The 16636-nt window shown below is 43.6% G+C and overlaps 1 protein-coding gene across 4 annotated transcripts in view; it reads left to right on the plus strand.

Moving 5' to 3' along the window:
• Positions 1–16636, plus strand: part of TEDC1 (tubulin epsilon and delta complex 1) — an 81910-nt gene that overhangs the window by 29422 nt on the left and 35852 nt on the right. For all 4 annotated transcript variants that reach the window (XM_075937085.1, XM_075937082.1, XM_075937083.1 and 1 more), the window contains one exon: positions 802–900. In XM_075937085.1, the coding sequence (XP_075793200.1) occupies positions 802–900 (99 nt within the window). The remainder of the gene's footprint in view (positions 1–801; positions 901–16636) is intronic.

Consider the following 16636-nt stretch of genomic DNA (forward strand, 5'->3'; position numbering starts at 1 on the left):
ATAATTAATCATCAATTTAAAATATTTGTCAATCTCTAAGTGTATGAGAATAGTAATAATAGAACAAAGGAAGAAAAGCAACTAAAATTCTCAAGTCACATGGACAGAAATCTTAATGAAACGTGAAAGATTGTGTGATAAATGAGCACTAGTATCTTGTCAGACAGCTGCAGCTATTATAATAACAAAGGCATCAGCAGTGAATGCAGGGAATTGCTTTTTATTGTTCCCTGTACTAACTTGGGAAGATTCTTTTCCATGTAATTGATAACCTCATCAGAACAGCTGGGACTAGTTTCTGGAAGCATCAGTAAAGAGCTAGCTATGATTTAATACTGCTAAATGGTATATTTCTGCATTAAAGGAAGAGGTCAGAAGCTATAGATGGTGTAGAGCTCTAACAGGTATGTGTGTAATGTGTTAATAACTTGTTAGTCTTGACAAGTGAATTCTGTTATGGGGTTAAAGTATTAGACCCTGAGACACCTTGGGAAGCGAAGCTTTCTGTCTTTAGACCTGCCAGCAACAGTGGAAACTTCTGCGTGCCACCCAGCGAAACCAGTTTCTGAGTGAGAGGGTTGCTAACTCCGTATGGTCAGTCAGCCTTGGTTTCTAGGAGCCTATAACAAATGGCACCATTTCAGCAAGTGGCCATTGTGTGCGCATCTGTCTGCTGGGAGTTGGGCTGTGACCACCAATTAATGCCATATGGGCTGCCAAGTGGCCTTCAGGTTGCACCACTTTTCAGTCATCAACAGCCTGGTTGGTTTGTACTTACTTGTGTCTGTTTGTCTGTTTCAGATCCATTCTTACACTAGTGGCTCCCATATGGACCAGACCATTGGTCATTTCTCTGTCACTGAAACGGATCTCATTAGAGAACCAGATAGCTACAAACAGGTAATGCTGTGGGACTCAGCCATGTTTTGTCCTCTAATGCTCTGCAGTCCTTGTACACAGGCGGGTCGGTAGCCAACAGAAAACGAGGCTGTTGCTAACCTATTTACACTTTTCACTGCCATTAGGGTTGCCTGTTTTTAGACGCTGAGCTTCCAGCATTGGACAGATCTGGCAATTCCACTTGTTCTGGGTGGCAGGCATCCTGAGACTGTGGGATCTGAGCATGGAAGTCTTTCCCCACACAGTCGATCAGCTGCCTGTACCTGAACAAATGCAGACTGGACAGGACAGACATTATCATGAAAATCTCCATGTCACTTTATTAATAAGTATGGGACTAGATGACTACAGGTTTTTTTCCACCTCTAACTTCTGTGTTTCTGTGACATTGTGGGCCTGGAGGAGTCCCAGCTATAGTAAATGGTGGCTTTGGTTCTGTTACTCGCTGCTGTAACTGGTACAGAACTAAAATAATGATGTTCTCATGGTAATCCATATGAAACTTTTAACACCTTGAATGTCCCTTTCATTCACCTATCACACATTTGAATATGGGCTTTTAAAATATGTTATCACAAATTAAAGGAAATCCTGCTCTGTACTTCTGAGGGACCTAAAAGTTGTTCTTTCTCTGTTTGCAGAATCCGTGTAATTCCTTATCTGTTCTCCCTCTTCCAAACAAAGGGTTCAGTGTAACTGCAAATAGCTAGCTGTGTAGTTCTTTTGGGAAGCTCTGCACTAACTAACCAGTGTGCAGTTGCCAGGGCAGAACTATTTCAAACACCAAGTTTCCAATTGGCTGTTGTGAACAAAGTGCAAAATAATGGTCTTTGAAAATTAACAACAATTTATTTTGTTGCGTTGTCTGGAGTGGCTCACGACTGTGAGAGCTGACCTCAGGCAGACGTCCTAAACTGATAGCACGTTCTAGAGCAGCGGTTCCCAACCTTTTCCAGATGGGGACCCATTTTGACAATTCAGGAAGACTTGGTGACCCAAGGCAATTAAAAAACGGGGGGAGGAGGAAGGGCAGAGCCACCGGCGGAGACACTTGGTGACCCTTTTGAAATGTAATGGCGACCCATATTTGGGTCCCAACCCATAGGTTGGGAAACCCTGCTCTAGAATTAGATTTCACTAGGACAGTAACAAATACCATGGATCACAGACAGTTTCCTTTCACACTCCAGGCTATCTTGCTGCTGAGGCAAGATGGACTAAGTGATAAACTGTCATTTGCAGCAAAAACCCAAAATATGCAAACAAAAAACACCACATTCTAGGCTACACCCAGTCCCAAGGGATCAGTCGCTCACCCCGGTCGATTTGCATCCTAGGCCTCACACCAAAGACAATGCTTGTAGCCTATTGTATGCTAAACTAATTAAAGGCTTATTAGCTAGGAAAAAGAAATGAGAGCTTTTGAGAGGCTAAATCAGATAAATATATGTACGGGTGAGTGACAGTCTAGAACAGGGCTACTCAACATGTGGCCGGTGGTGTGGTTTGGGTTTACGCAGGGCTCAACATGCGGCCCACGGGTGGGATCCTTTGAACATGGCCTCCACTGGGAACACGCTCCACCATGGGGAGGCGTCTCCCAGGCGGGATGAGCGCTGAAAGACACAAGCGGACCGGCTGGCTGGAACAGACGGGTACAGGGTGTCGGCATTTCTAGCCCCCAGGGAGGAGGTGCCAGGAGCACCGGGGCATTGTGGGAAGTGCTTTGTATTCATGTCTGTCAGTGTGAAAGAAGCTATTTGCATATATATTTGCATGTGTATGCAACCACACTTAAGTTGTGGCCTTTGGCATGTGCTGTGAGTATCATTGTGGCCCCCGGGGCTTCCAAGTTGAGTATCCCTGGTCTAGATTTCCAAATGGTGGTAGAAATGGGCTCTGAGGGCTACCCAGAATAACTCTCTTGATTGCTGCCTTGTTCAATTAATCTCCCGTTAGAATCCAAACAGTGCAGTGATGAACTTTTTTTTTGGTGTCCATGCTTTATAGCTTCTTCTCACAAAAAACAAACTTACAGTTCTGCTATCCACACGGGCTCTTTCTTTGATGACAGAGACAGCAGAATGTATTTGGAGTTTTTGATCTTCACTCATCACATACAATGACCGCTTGCTTTGAAGTGCACAGGAACTGGTATTTTCCTGTTAAAGTTCTACATTTGCATTACACAAGACTTTTCTCCTAGAAAAGATTATTAAGTTGCAGGAATATATATATAATGTAGATGTTTTCTATTGCATTCTAATGGGACACAGGTAAGTGTCAACAATGCATGAAGCATCCATTAGGTGTCGTGACTTTTAAACATCAAATATATTCTTAAGCTTCAGTGGGTAGCTGAGTTAGTCTGTACAGGATAAACTTACAAAACAACAAATGGTCTGGAAGCACTTTATAGATTAACAAAACATGTAGATATCATGAGTTTTTGTGGGCACAGCCCACTTCTTCAGATGACCGGAGTTTTGAGTTTAGGATGTGCAGACCAAAATAAATAGGGGAGAAGGGGGAAGGAAAAAAAAGGAGGGGGGCAGGAAACAAGGAGCAGAGGGTATGAAAATATCAAAGGGAAAACCAAGTAGGCAGAGCTGGCAATCTATAAGCATCTGAAGATTGGATAGTTAAAAGGAAGCAGATAAGGATCAAAGGATAGCAATTGATAGGGAGGGTACTAACGCAAGAATCTACACAGAGCTGTTGGCACCTTCATTTAATGTTAGGTTGATAATATATTATAATATTATTATATTATAATCTGTATAATATATTCTGATGCATTTAACAATCACGTTGATCAGTACTAATATACAGGTGAATTGGCATGAGGAATTAGCATGAGCTGGCACATCAACCATTTAATTTGCAATATTGTTGTTTTTTAAAAAAACTGTGACTTTAATTCTGCATCTTTAAAACATCAAAGTTTCAAGTACCAGTGCAGACAGCAAGCAGCACGTGTTAGCCTCAGCATTGTTAAATAGTTTTGGTAAGAATTTTGTGAAATTTATGTTTTTCTCTCTAAGTAATGTGACATTTCTATTAATGTCACCTTGAATAAAAACTAGCTTTATGGATCAATAAAAAGAGGTAGCATATCAGTTTGTCTTATTGTAATGTACCCAGTTGGTAGGTGATGTTATAAATAAATCCCTGTTTTGGGTATCATTCAACGGGCAGAAATGTAAAGTAGATCAAAGTGTCAAAAATTAGTTACCATAGAAAGAACGTTGGGCTGGTTTTTACTGATGCCAATAATTCATTTTCATCCAAGATTTCCTGTGAGAGAACTTGCTCTGACCTATAATAAAACAAGAGATTTCATTCTGTCAGACAAAATGTGATAGAATACAGATAGCTATGATGTTAAACTTTCATTTATTAAATGAAAAAGTCATGTAACCTCTTTCATGTTCACTTGTTTAAAATGTCCATTTCTTGGGTTTTTGGCTCTGTCTTTTTGTCATAGTTTTATATATGGACTTCACTGACCATTATTCTTATGTTGTCTTGAATTTCTGTGCGGGCTTCACAGGATGAGTGTTTTCCCATTTGTAATAGAATCTGTGCCACTTCCTCAGTAGTCAAGAATTAAGCTATAGTTGCATGCTGCTAATTGTGTTCGGTTTACGCCAGTGCCCCTTAAACTCTGGTATTTTTTTCTCTGCCCAACCACTGATGCTGCTTTGCCTTCCTGTGGTCTTGTTTGCTGTCTTGTCATGTTCCATGTCTTGTACTGTGGGCCATGATGTGTAGGAGTGCTGAAAGGGTCCTATAGCCAGCCTATCTAGCAGGAGGCAGAGGGTGAGAGGAGTGCCTCTGCTTTCTATTAGCAACACCCTCTCTGAAGGAGTGGTGGGTTCATTTCCTGCTGGCAAAGACTGTGGCCGTGATGCCAGATAAACAAGACAATCCTTCTCACCTGAAAAGACGCTGGCAGCCCATCCTTACAACATGTCTAAAGGAAATGTGTCTTAGTTCTACCTTCCACTGTCATGTCTCTGGATTTACCTTGTGCTAACAAAAGAGATGTTGTCCCTCAGACCCATTCAATTAACATTCTCTTCACAAGTGTGACCACAAGAGATCAATGAACTTTAAGGAAAAGCAGCCCATTTACTGCTACCCACCCACACCTTTTCTCTCTCTTGCTGTTTTATGTGTGGAACTCAATCTTGTTTTGTTCTGCTTTGAAAGATTAAAGGCAGCAAGCAGAACTGAGGTCACTGGTAAAATGCTGGTGGCACTAGAGAGATCAGTGTAATTGTTAAAGTAATAAGTAAAGCAGTCACCTTTAAATGCCAGTAAATCAATCTACTGTGTGCAAGATCAAATACAGCAAATAAATAATGGCAAGAAACTGCCAAGTGAACCTTAACTGAAACTCATTAACACTTAGATGTGAATAGCTTGTATTTGCTTTCAGAATTTTGTTATGAAAATATTTATACTCATCACTGTTGACCAAGACAGTTCTGTATTTTAAATGGATTTTCCATAAAGCTAAGTCAGCAGGTGAGCATCTCCCACCAACATAGCACAGTGTAGATACCACAGTAGCTCATGATATACATTTTTTTTCTGTGCGTGTTGCCACGTCTATGGCCTTGTCTATACTTGCCGTGCTGGAAATCGATCTGGTGTTGGATTTAGCTAGTCTAGTAAAGACCTGCTAAATCAAACGCTGAGGGCACCCCCGTCAGTGCTGGTACTCCTCAGAGTCGCAAGGAGAAAGGGAAGCCGATGCAAGCATTTGCTCCCATCAGCCTCCCACTTTCATTAGAATGGTTAAGATTTTTGGAATATCATTATCACGCCTCACCCTATTTTATGAAAATTAACTGATGAATATGAATATGCATAACTCAAAGATGTTTTATGCAAAACAGGTCATGTAAAATATTTTTAAAGTTACAGTCTGCTGAATCTGTATATCCTACTTTTGTGTGCATATCTTTCATGGATGTGAAGTTAGAAATAAGAAGTGTGAATCTGTTTTTAATTATAAATGTGCTAATTAGGCCATTAGTGATACTTGAGGAACTTAATGGCTCAGTACTTAAACCCACTAGGCGCGAATGGTTTTAGTTTTCCTGTAAGCCCATGTGACCAGGACACCTGGTACTAGAATCCATCTTGAATCTTGTACTTTTCCATGGGCTGAGGAGACTGAACAAAGTTTTACACAGGGTAAGATGGATTTATTTGAGGCTTTTGGGAGATTCTAGGGGTGAGATTCCTGGGCCCTGTCAACAGCCTTGTAGCTGAGCCCTCCCAGAGCTGAGCTGGTTCAGCATCAGTGTGTGGGGGAGGTAACCCCAACTCTGCCTTGGCTGGGGGAGACCAGAGCTTCGGGCCCAGCAGGAACAGGATGGTGGGGAGCCCCAGAGGTCAGGAAGGCAGGCATCAGTGGCTTGATCAGCTCCCTGGATGACAACCCCAAGGAGATTCCTGTGATCCATCCCATCCCAATCATGTCTTCGCAAATGTCTTGGCTTGTGACTCCAGTTTGTTTTGTCCCTTTGCTCTCAGTACGGATCAATTGTCCTTGAATGTTTTTTAAAAATTGTGTTGATAATTTTATTCTAGTTATTTGCTACCGTAACTTCTGTGAGAGTTAAGGTGCTGAGATCAGTGGGCACTTTGCCACTTGCCTTCATTGGGCAATAGGGATATAGTAGCGTAGTCGATTAACTGATTAATTGCCTGCCCACCCAGCTCCTAATACATTTAAAATGCAGAGCTGCAATGGTGATAGCTCCCATGCCCGGCACGAGCCGGGACTGAGTGCTTAAACTACCTTCCCTTATTGACTAATCTTCTTGTCGATGACAATTCTATTGACTACATGATTAGCAAACTACCTGCTTCCCAACACCCCTATTAAGCAACGCATCAGACACGAGGAAGCGCAGCTCTTGATGGAGAGACTTGAGCAAATCAGCACCTCTGAGTGCTGTGGTGTTAAAGTTTGCTGCCAGAGTAGCGAGGGTTCAGAGCTGATGGGCGCTCCAGAGAGGGCTCTTTCTCTGACTTTTTACCAATCTTTTTGTACTTGCAGCTTTCCTGGCCTAGCATTTCTGAGAGCCCGTAACTGTTTTGCTTAAGTTTGTTTCCCACAGTAGATTATTGGCTAGTCCATCTTAAATACATTCCTTAAAGATTTAATCAGAAAAACCCTATCGTTATTGACCTTTCCTGAATTTCAGGGCTCACCAGCAAAGTATATATTGCACCCATGGACATGCAGTTTCAAAAAGTCAGCGTGACAGCTCTTTAGTATTTACATAATTCTGTTCAGCACAGCTTTTGGAACCAAAATTGCAAATGCTTGCCCTTTGGAAATGTTCTGCTTCTCTCTCTTGATTACTTTCCCCTTAACTAGCTTCTAGTAAATAGTCGCTTCATTAAGGTAGCTCTTCAGTGAAGTCCCTAGGGAAGTGATTCTGGGTGAATGAGGAGATTTTGGACTGGCATCTGCAGTGGGGTAACTGGCAGCCAGGTGGCAGGGAGTTGGGAAGACTGAGATCAGGTGCAGAGCTTGGCAGAGGTGGGTTGGGACTGGCTGGACAAGGAGACGGAGCCAGTCTGAGGCCCAGAGGGAGGGAAGACCTCTGACAGAAATGTGGTGTTTGAGAGGAGAACCTGGGCTAGCAGGGTAGACAGAGAGGCAAAGAGACAAGGATGTGGATGTGTGTGGGAGAGGTAGTGGGGGGAGGATGGAGACTGAGGTTGGAGGAGGAGCCAGGAGCGGGGACAGGGACTGTCTGAGCAAAGCGACTGTGTGTGGTTGGAGATTAGGCATTAGTGAGCCTGGATGGGGGGACAGGGACTGGGGTAAGACGCCTGAGACTGGGTAATGGGGCTGGGTGCGGAGCCAGGAATGGGGAAGGTGCTGCACTGGGACAGGGAGAGGTTGGAACAGACGCTGAGGCAAAAGGAGTCAGGGTCAGCAGGAAAAGGGCAGAAGGCTCCCGCCTGGAATAGAACCCAGGATTCCTTGGGCTGCTCCTCTGCTGGCAGCAAACGTCTGTGAACCCCGCTAGCCAAACATATCTCCTCTGCCTGCAGGGCTGGTCTGTGCAGAGAGCCGCAGCTCACTGCTGCAGGCAGACACTCCATTAGCTCACGTGCAGAGGTCTGTGGTAAGATGGGGATCGTACCTCACCGCACAAGGCTGTTGGGAAGGTGAGCCACCTTGTTTGTGAAGCACTCCGGAGCGCTATTGAGCACTTTAGAAAAGCTCCTGTGGAAATTAATGATCCTGTTTTCTGATGAGGGGTTGAACAGTGTGCAGTAAATAAGGCCTGCGGGCACGCAGTGATCAATGAAGAGAAAACAACATTTTGAATACCTGCTCAATAAGTGAGCCCCATGCAGCCCGTGCACTTAATGAGGCAGGGAGCCCATGTAAAAACAATATGTGATCATATAATTACTGACACTATTATAGTGCAAAAGCATGATCAACTTTAATTGTGGCATTTCCTGACTTTTGAGTGCATGATATGGCCACCTTCATAATATTCTTTTACCATATTTGTTTGTGTAATAAAAAAATCTTTTAACTTGTGCTAGTAGTAGATTGTGCTGGAGCTGTGCAGTTACGGAGGACGGGAGCATGGCATGCAGTAGATCTAAATGAAGTAATATATCACTCTTGCACATGAGTAGATTTTATTACTCGTCACACACTTAGGCACTGATAGTTGTCTCTCTCTGGAGTAGGTAAATTTATGAGAAGAGTAAAATATCCAGGTATATAAACATCAGCATGATTGTAGTAGATGTGAGAATAACACTGTTACAGTTTCAGGGTTACCTGCAATTTGATCCCCTCCCTGCCCCCCACTTTCTAAAGGACACACGCACTGAAGGGGTCAGACTCCCAAGCCATTGCTTCTCTCAGGCGAGAACTGTGTCTGGTTTACCACACAGGCTTGCCGTCCTGCTGCACCTCCCTGTGTTTTCCCAGTAGGTCTGACAGGATCAGCACCTGTGAGTAACCTTTCTCTGTAACAGCGTGTGCAAGTTTACAAACCAGCTATCACAAAGCAACTTTTCATAGGGCAAAACCAACGTAGAGAAAATACTGTGAGAACAATAAACAAACAGACATACCTCCCAGGGGTCACTGAGCCCTAACCTTGTAGGCGTCAGTCTTTCAAACCCCTCAGCTGAGTTTGGTTTCTTAGTTATGAGTTCATGTTGGGTTTCAGATTGAGAACCAGAAACTCCTTGGGACTGTCTAGCCGTTTCGTCCTACAGTTTGGGTTTTCATCCATGGCCTCTTGTGGTGGGTAATTCCTGGTCAACACCTGTCTTCTCAGGGCAAAGCTTCAACAGGCTGGGGCTTTGCATACCCAGTGTTGTGGAACTTGAATTAACCACCCTTGAAACCGAACTAATGTAAAAGTCCATGCCTGTCTAGGATGTTTCAGTATAAACATTTGAATACCACACACAGCTCAGGGCTCGCCTCTGTCAGAAACACCAGCAGTAAGTTAAGAAATGTGAAGGTTCATTTCAAAACTCACCATATAGAGTATCAGAACTACGTTTGATTTGATTTCCTGTGTTCTTATGTGTTATGCAAATCAATGGCCTTTTCTGTGCATGAGGTTGTATATCATGACAATAATGGTCTTTTCTGGCCTTAAAATCTATGAAGGATTCGATTAAAATGTAGGATGACAAATAAGGAAGATCAGAAAGAATCCGAGAAGTGCAAAGGATCACATGGAATCAACATAGTATGTTGCCATAAGCAAAGGAAAAAATGATGCCTGGATGTGATAGTTTAAACATTGTCACTATGAAGCCCAATGTGAAATATAAACGCATTGTACTAAGTTACCCAGGGTGTGTCTAGACTACACCTCTCTGTCGACAGAGAGATGTAGATTAGACATGTTGAAATTGCTAATGAAGCCAGGATTTAAATATCCTGTGCCTCAATAGCATAAACATGGCCGCCGCTTTTTTCTAAATAGAGTTTTTTTGAAAAAAGCCCAGCAGTCTAGACGTGGATCTGTTGAAAATAAAGCCTTTTTCGACAGATCCTGTAAACCTAATTTTTTGAGGAATACAGGGTCTGTTGAAAAAGGCTTTATTTTCGAAAGAGCCGTGTCTAGACTGCCGTTCTTTCAAAAAATCTCTGTTAAAAAAAAAAAAAAGCGTCAGCCATGTAGCAAAACATGTAGATGGGATCATGAGCTATCGGGTGCAACCCGCTTCTTCAGATGATGGAGTATTAAAAGTCCAGATCCAAGAATAAATAAGAGAAGGGGGCTGGTGGGGGGGGGGAGAGAAAAAAAGGAGGTGAAAAAATATAGAGAGACAGTGAGTAGATGGTTCAAATAGTTACAAACAGGCTGATAAGAACAATTAGCACCTTCACAGCACCAACAAACAATGGAGGTGCTAATTGTTCTTGTTTTTGGCAGGTTTGGGCCCTGAAGGAAGGGATCAGTGACCGAGAGGATGAAGTAAAATCGTCCCAGAGCTGCTAAGCAGTTGAAGGCCAGGCTCAAGGGGATGTCTGTCTTGGTGATGCTGGGTATGTTCAGTGATTTGGGGAGGAAGGAGAGGGTGCAGGGTGCTGGGGAATGGCTCTGACCTGTCGTGGAGAAGGGCAAGGAAACAGAGGAGGTGATCAGTGCAGGGGAGCTAATAAAATGCATGTTCAAACCCGAAGGGTAAGGTGTGTGCTTGTCCTTAGGAATCAAGAGTGAAGCGTTTAAAACCACCACCAACTTGTTTCCACTTTCCTGTTCCCACTGTCTGCCCTCTCCTCTGCTGCTACTCTCTCTCTCTCACTTCATCATTGGACGCCAGCCTACTTCTACTCCCCCCACACCACCCATCCACTTCCCACCACGAAAACTACCCTGGTCTGGTGACAGCCCACTTCCAAGGCGATGCAAAACAGCTCAAAGAAGCCTAGATGTGCAAAAAGGTAACGCAGGAGGGCAGCAGGGCTGAAGGGGGTGTGGGCACGTTTGGATATCATTTGAGGGAGGATACCTGCTGCAGAGTGCGGCAGGGGCATTCGTAGTAACATCGTCGTCATGCTTGGGCTTCTCATAGTGAACTGGACACTCACTCACACTTCCCCTGGCCAGCCCATGGGCAGGGTGCTAGCAGTTTCCATGCTAAAATATTTCTTCAGATATTTGTTAAACAAGGTGGCCTCTGGCAGCAATTAGTGTCCCGTTGGAAGTACTGGCAGCGTTCTATAACAACACTAAAGCAAACCATTCTACCTGGTGGTATTATATCTTGATTTGAAAATTTCCCCAGGCTGCAGTTTGTCACTAATATTGCCGTCAGCTAAACTTCCCCAGACTAGAAAAGAGTTAATAGAGCTGCAGTTCTCCACTCACCATCCTTTTTTAAGAGAAGCTTCTGCAATGAATTATTACTCAGCACATTTTATTGACCAAGTGTGAAGAGTTCTCGGTCCTTGAAAAATGATGTAGTGGTTCATCAAAGGCTCCATAAATTGTTGGCCTGTGTGGTGATAGTTTCTTAGTTTTATATCGCGTAAGAAATGAAAGGATCAGTGAAATGCAAGAGTCAGCTCTTGCATTTGAGCAGAATCTTGGTATCAAGCATCTGGACTGACGTGAACAGCTGATTATCCAAGCATGCTGTACTGGCATAACGGCTGAAAATATTTCCATTTATGCTGTCTGCAGAGATTGCATCTCCTGTTGGTGTCGTTATAGTCAAGGATTTGTCATTATTCCTTGTTATGAGCATGTTTCTCTCTGCCTTACAGTAATGTTCTGGCCTGAAACTTGGCATATGAATAAAAAGAAAATCTTTGACTGTTTGTGCTGATGATTAAACAATTGCCAAAGATGGACATGTGGTAGAGGTGTATTGAAATCCAATATGCTTCTTTGTCTTTATTCTTTTTATGTAACACCCAGCAAGATGGAATCTGGGCGTTGTCCAAAATTAATGCCAGTCTGCCATAAAAAGTCTCTCTCTGAGACAAATTAGTTAAAATCCGTAAAGGTGTAGGACACCTGCTGAGATGGTTACTCACATGCCAGTGACGACATACGTAAGATCGACAAACCTCGGAGCAGGTTCGATAGGTGGGGACCAGTGTTGGGTGACCGCATTCGAAGGACTCTGCTAGTCAAGTCCAGCAGCTCTTAACCGAAATGATCTCCTGGTAATGTGGGGTACAGCCTGTAGAGATGCTAATCACATCTTTAACTCCTATGGAAGCAAGCAGTCACCATGGCAGAGCATGCATGTAATTTGCTTATACTATAGTTAATGACGAGACCTAGGAGACGGACCTTTGCCATTAGCATCTGACTTCTACCTGTAGGAAATGATTGCCAAACATGTGATCTTTATATCTTGGGTAGCAGCAATGCGATTAGAGTACCGTCCTCTTCTCTAAATGATCACTGTGCTAGGACTCTGGAACCAAAGGGACAAACTTGGTAGTAGTTCTCTTATGGCTTTTTACCATTTACATTTTGCATGTAATTGGCTCATGACATTGACTTAGCTCTTTTGGCAGGTATCTTTGATCGTTTTTTAAGTAGCCAAGGAATCAAAGTTAGAAAGTCAGCCATTACTCATGTTCTGGATTTTTAAAAAAAGACATGTATAATTTAATTTGAGGGGACTGTGCTAAGAGCTCCATAATGGAGATGGCTTGACATAAAGGCGGCTATAGCAGATTTCAGATGATTAGTCTGTCAAGTCAATAATGTACGTTTAAAAAAGGTGTGAAAATAACGACATGCATGAGAGTTACTGTCATTTTTGAAGTTTGTGTGGATTGTCATTTTGAATCAGCATCTGGGGCTGTGCTGTCTATTATTGAGTCTCTGGAGGAAAATGCATGCCTTACTGTTCAGTTTTGGGTCACAGTTAGTGCAGGTTTATTTAACATTTGTTACAGACATACCCAAAAGTGTGAGCCCCTTGTGCTAGATGCTGTGCGACAGCCCTGTGATGCCCCGTCACATGGCTGTGTGCTCATCCTGCTGTGCCCAGGCGCAGCACTATATTAGTGAGCGGGACTCTGTCCCAGAGTGGCTGCCCTTTAAGGGAGCTGGCCCAGTTCCTCCTGGGACTGGTTAGCACCCACCTCCTTGATGATGCTGTGGGCCAGGGATCCAGTGATAGCTTAAAGATTACTTGGTCTGCTCCTCATTAAAAGCCAGCAAGAGCTGAGCTGCTGAGGATGGAAGCAGGGAATAGGAGGTCTGCAGGAGCCCGCGGTTTATGGATGGCTCTCTGGCAGATTGCCTGTGCAGGGAAATCTTTTAGGGTGTAGGTTAGCTCTTGCAGACCAAGGGAAATGACACGATCGATATGCTGGACTTGTTAGCTAGTTTTTATTTTGAAGACAGAAAAGAGAAGGTTGGAAGAATAGCAGCTGAAATCCTGTGGCTGGAGAGTATTTTCTAGGGTGGGGGCTGGTGAGTTAGCCCTTTGGCTTACAGGCTCTGTGTGGGGGCAGCAGTCAGCCATGTGTTGTACATTGCAGGATCGGGGCCTCAAAGACCAGACGCAAGGCTTGGATAAGGTCTTGGGTGAGTAGGAGGTAACTAATGAAAGGGGAATCCAATGAAATCCCCTTTGCTAAGCTTTGTGATTGCCCCCATGCACCAAGGAAATAATATCCCTCTCCATAAATCAGGCCAGTGTACAAGCCAAGCTAGGGAACTTGTAGATGGAAATATTTTAAAAAGCACCTTTAATTTCAAATCTAGTCAAGTCCCTACAATGAGCTAGAAGTAGTTTCTGCCCTTGAGTGCCCTGCTAATTTCTAGAAACGTTTTTCTTGCCACTGCTATGTGGAAGACCCACAGGAGCAGGGAAAACTGACCACACAAGGAAAAGGATAAACCTGACTGTGGAGGAGGTGCAGTTAAATGGAGAAAAGCAGAGACCTTGTTTTTATCTGAACTTGGCTACCTAGGTGCAGACTAAGGATGTTAAATATCGAGTAATTTGCTAGCTCAGCTGTGTGGCGCTGCCACTTTGAAGTACACCCTCTTTCCCCCCTTTGCTGCCCTATCTGATAGAGGCATGAAGCGGGGGCGAAGCGGGGAATCGACTAGGCAACTAGACTATCCAATAAGCAAATGCTTATTGGATAGTTGACTAGTTGTTAACATCCTTAGTACAGACTGTGCCCAGATTTCCAGACTGAGCTGGGTTTTAAGTAGGTGGTGAACTTTTAAATTATATGGCAAATACTTTCAAAAGTAAATCCTGATTTCAGGTGCCCAACTAGATGCATTTTTGAAAGGGTCTGATATGCTGAAGGAGGGTGCTTAGCACTGTCTGAAAATCATGCTGTCTGTGTCATAGATTCTCATGAGGCGGAGGGGATCTTGTGGCAATCTAATCTGACAGTGCACAGGCCATGCAACATCCCTGAATTAATTCCTGTTTGAGCAGACCCTTTAGAAAGCTTCGCATTTTAATTTAAACATTGCCAGTGACGGAGAGTCTATCATAGCCCCTTATAGAGCTTTCTGCTGAAATTGCAGTTTATTTCTAGTGTGAATTTGTCTCACTTCGACTTCCAGCCATAGGATCTTGTTCTATCTTTGGCCACAGGATTAAGGACTTTTGTAGTGTTGTAGCCATTTCGGTCCCTGGATTTTAGTGAGACAAGGTGGGTGAGGTAATATCTTTTATTGGGCCAACTTTTGTAGGTGGAAATTTCTCTCTCTCACCAACAGAAGTTAGAAGGTAGAGCTCGCATAGGAATTTTCTCCTAGGAGAATAAGTTTAGCTGTCAATCCAGAACATGTGGGTTGTTCCTCCTGCTGCTGTTTCTCAAAAGTAGTCTACCCTGGCAGTCTTGGAGTATAACCACTCCTCACCAGGGATCCATGTCCTGGGAGAGAGAGAGAATCACTATCACAGACTTCTTGAAAAGTGTGCTGATGGGTTGGTCATCACAGGTCCAAAAATGCCTTAGCCTGATTTTTCCAAATGTGTTGGTTGTGTAGGCCTGAGGACAGGTACCTCTTTAGCATAGTGTCTTTATTTCACATACCTGCAATTCAAGTTGAATAAAGCCAAATTTCTCATCAAACTAAAAATGCACAATAGATATCCTATCTGCTTACCAGTTTCCTGACACTTTAACCTGAACTTTTATATTGGCTTTTTGGGCCTTATCTTAACCAGAAAAGATCCAGAGCCAGAAAGTTCAAGAGTGGCTTGAATCTCAGTGTAAGGTTTGAGATAATTTGTAATCTCATTTGACTTGTCTTTGTGCAGTCGCAGGTCTGTTCTGCACAGTGTATTGGCATAACTATGAAAATTCCAGCCCAGCAATGTAGTTACATGGCCCTGACCTCCTGCAGAGACAGTGCTAGGTTGGCAGAAGAGCTTGTTGGGGTTCGGAGTAATTACAGCCATGGGAGAGCTCTCTCCCGTTACCATAGAGCATCTTTAAACGCAGCTGCACCGATGCAGTATTTTAAGGCTGAGTTGCCCGTATTTAAATACGTGATGAATCAGTAGAACAGCCAGCCATGCTATTCGGATGAGCAGAGAAACACCACTTATTTCTATCTTGAAAACACAAAGGTGGTTTTAAAAAAATATTTAGGTTGACCAGTATCTGGGAAGGGATATAGCAGAAGAATAATTATGATCTGTCTGCAGCAGAAATTAAATACTTATTGCAACAGAGATCTCTGGAACTCAGCCTGCCACGAGGAGGCATTATTCTACAAGTTATTAACTATTGATTTATATAGCACCTTTTGCATTCATTAGAATGCTTTGCAGTATAACAATAAATTATCACAAAAAAGATTAATAGGCAACACAATGCAGAAACAAGTACAATTAGGCTTCAAATAACCAGACTAAAATAAAGTTTAGAGGCTGCATCATCTTTGATGCTACTTAAACCCACTTACATAAGAGCCTAGGAAACCGAGTGCTGTGCTTTGCTCTCTAATGGTGCTTATTCCTCGATGGCAGCTGATATACATGCTCTTTCCTTCAGGCTTGGAAAGCTGTGCATCCCTGTGCAATACTAATTCTTACCCACACACCACAGATTTGTGCCACGATGCTCCAAGATCTGAAACTTGTTGAGCAATTGATCCAGCCACCCTGTGCTTTTCCAGCCCCCATAAGCTGACCACTGCAGGGATGGCTTCATGGCGGGACGTGGCCCGGAGCTGGCACTTCTTCCAGGTACTCCGCTTTGTGCTCCCCCTCATTTGTGGAAGTGGGTGGAGAGGACTATGTAGCCCTAATTCTGGGTGTGATGTAGCATGACAGACTCTTTCCACCACACGTGCAAAACCTATCCTCTTTGGATGTTGTGAACGGCGGGAAGGCACAGCAGCAGCAGCAGCTCGTATTCTGGGCGGTGGTGTTGCCTAACCAAATTCTGCAGATGTACAGACACGGGGTCACGTGGGGACTAATCTAGTGAGCTTTGTCAGCAGGAATTGCAGGTGCTCTCCTTTCAGGATCAAGTCCCAAGAATGGTTGGATGATTGTAACTGAGGGACTTGGCTGTATAAGTGGAGGACTACTCAGTCCTATTAATATTGTCAGAAATTCTGACTCATTTGTGTGGTAGGTGGCATCATGAGTGGAGCAGCCAGGTTGTATTGAAATCTGGGAACTGCAGTGTTTGGAGACCACACCTGTATAGCAAAGGAAAAGAGGCTGCATGTCATTTGTTCTGTGT

The sequence above is a fragment of the Pelodiscus sinensis genome, chromosome 9 (assembly GCF_049634645.1).
Source record: "Pelodiscus sinensis isolate JC-2024 chromosome 9, ASM4963464v1, whole genome shotgun sequence".
In the NCBI taxonomy this organism is placed as follows: domain Eukaryota; kingdom Metazoa; phylum Chordata; order Testudines; family Trionychidae; genus Pelodiscus; species Pelodiscus sinensis.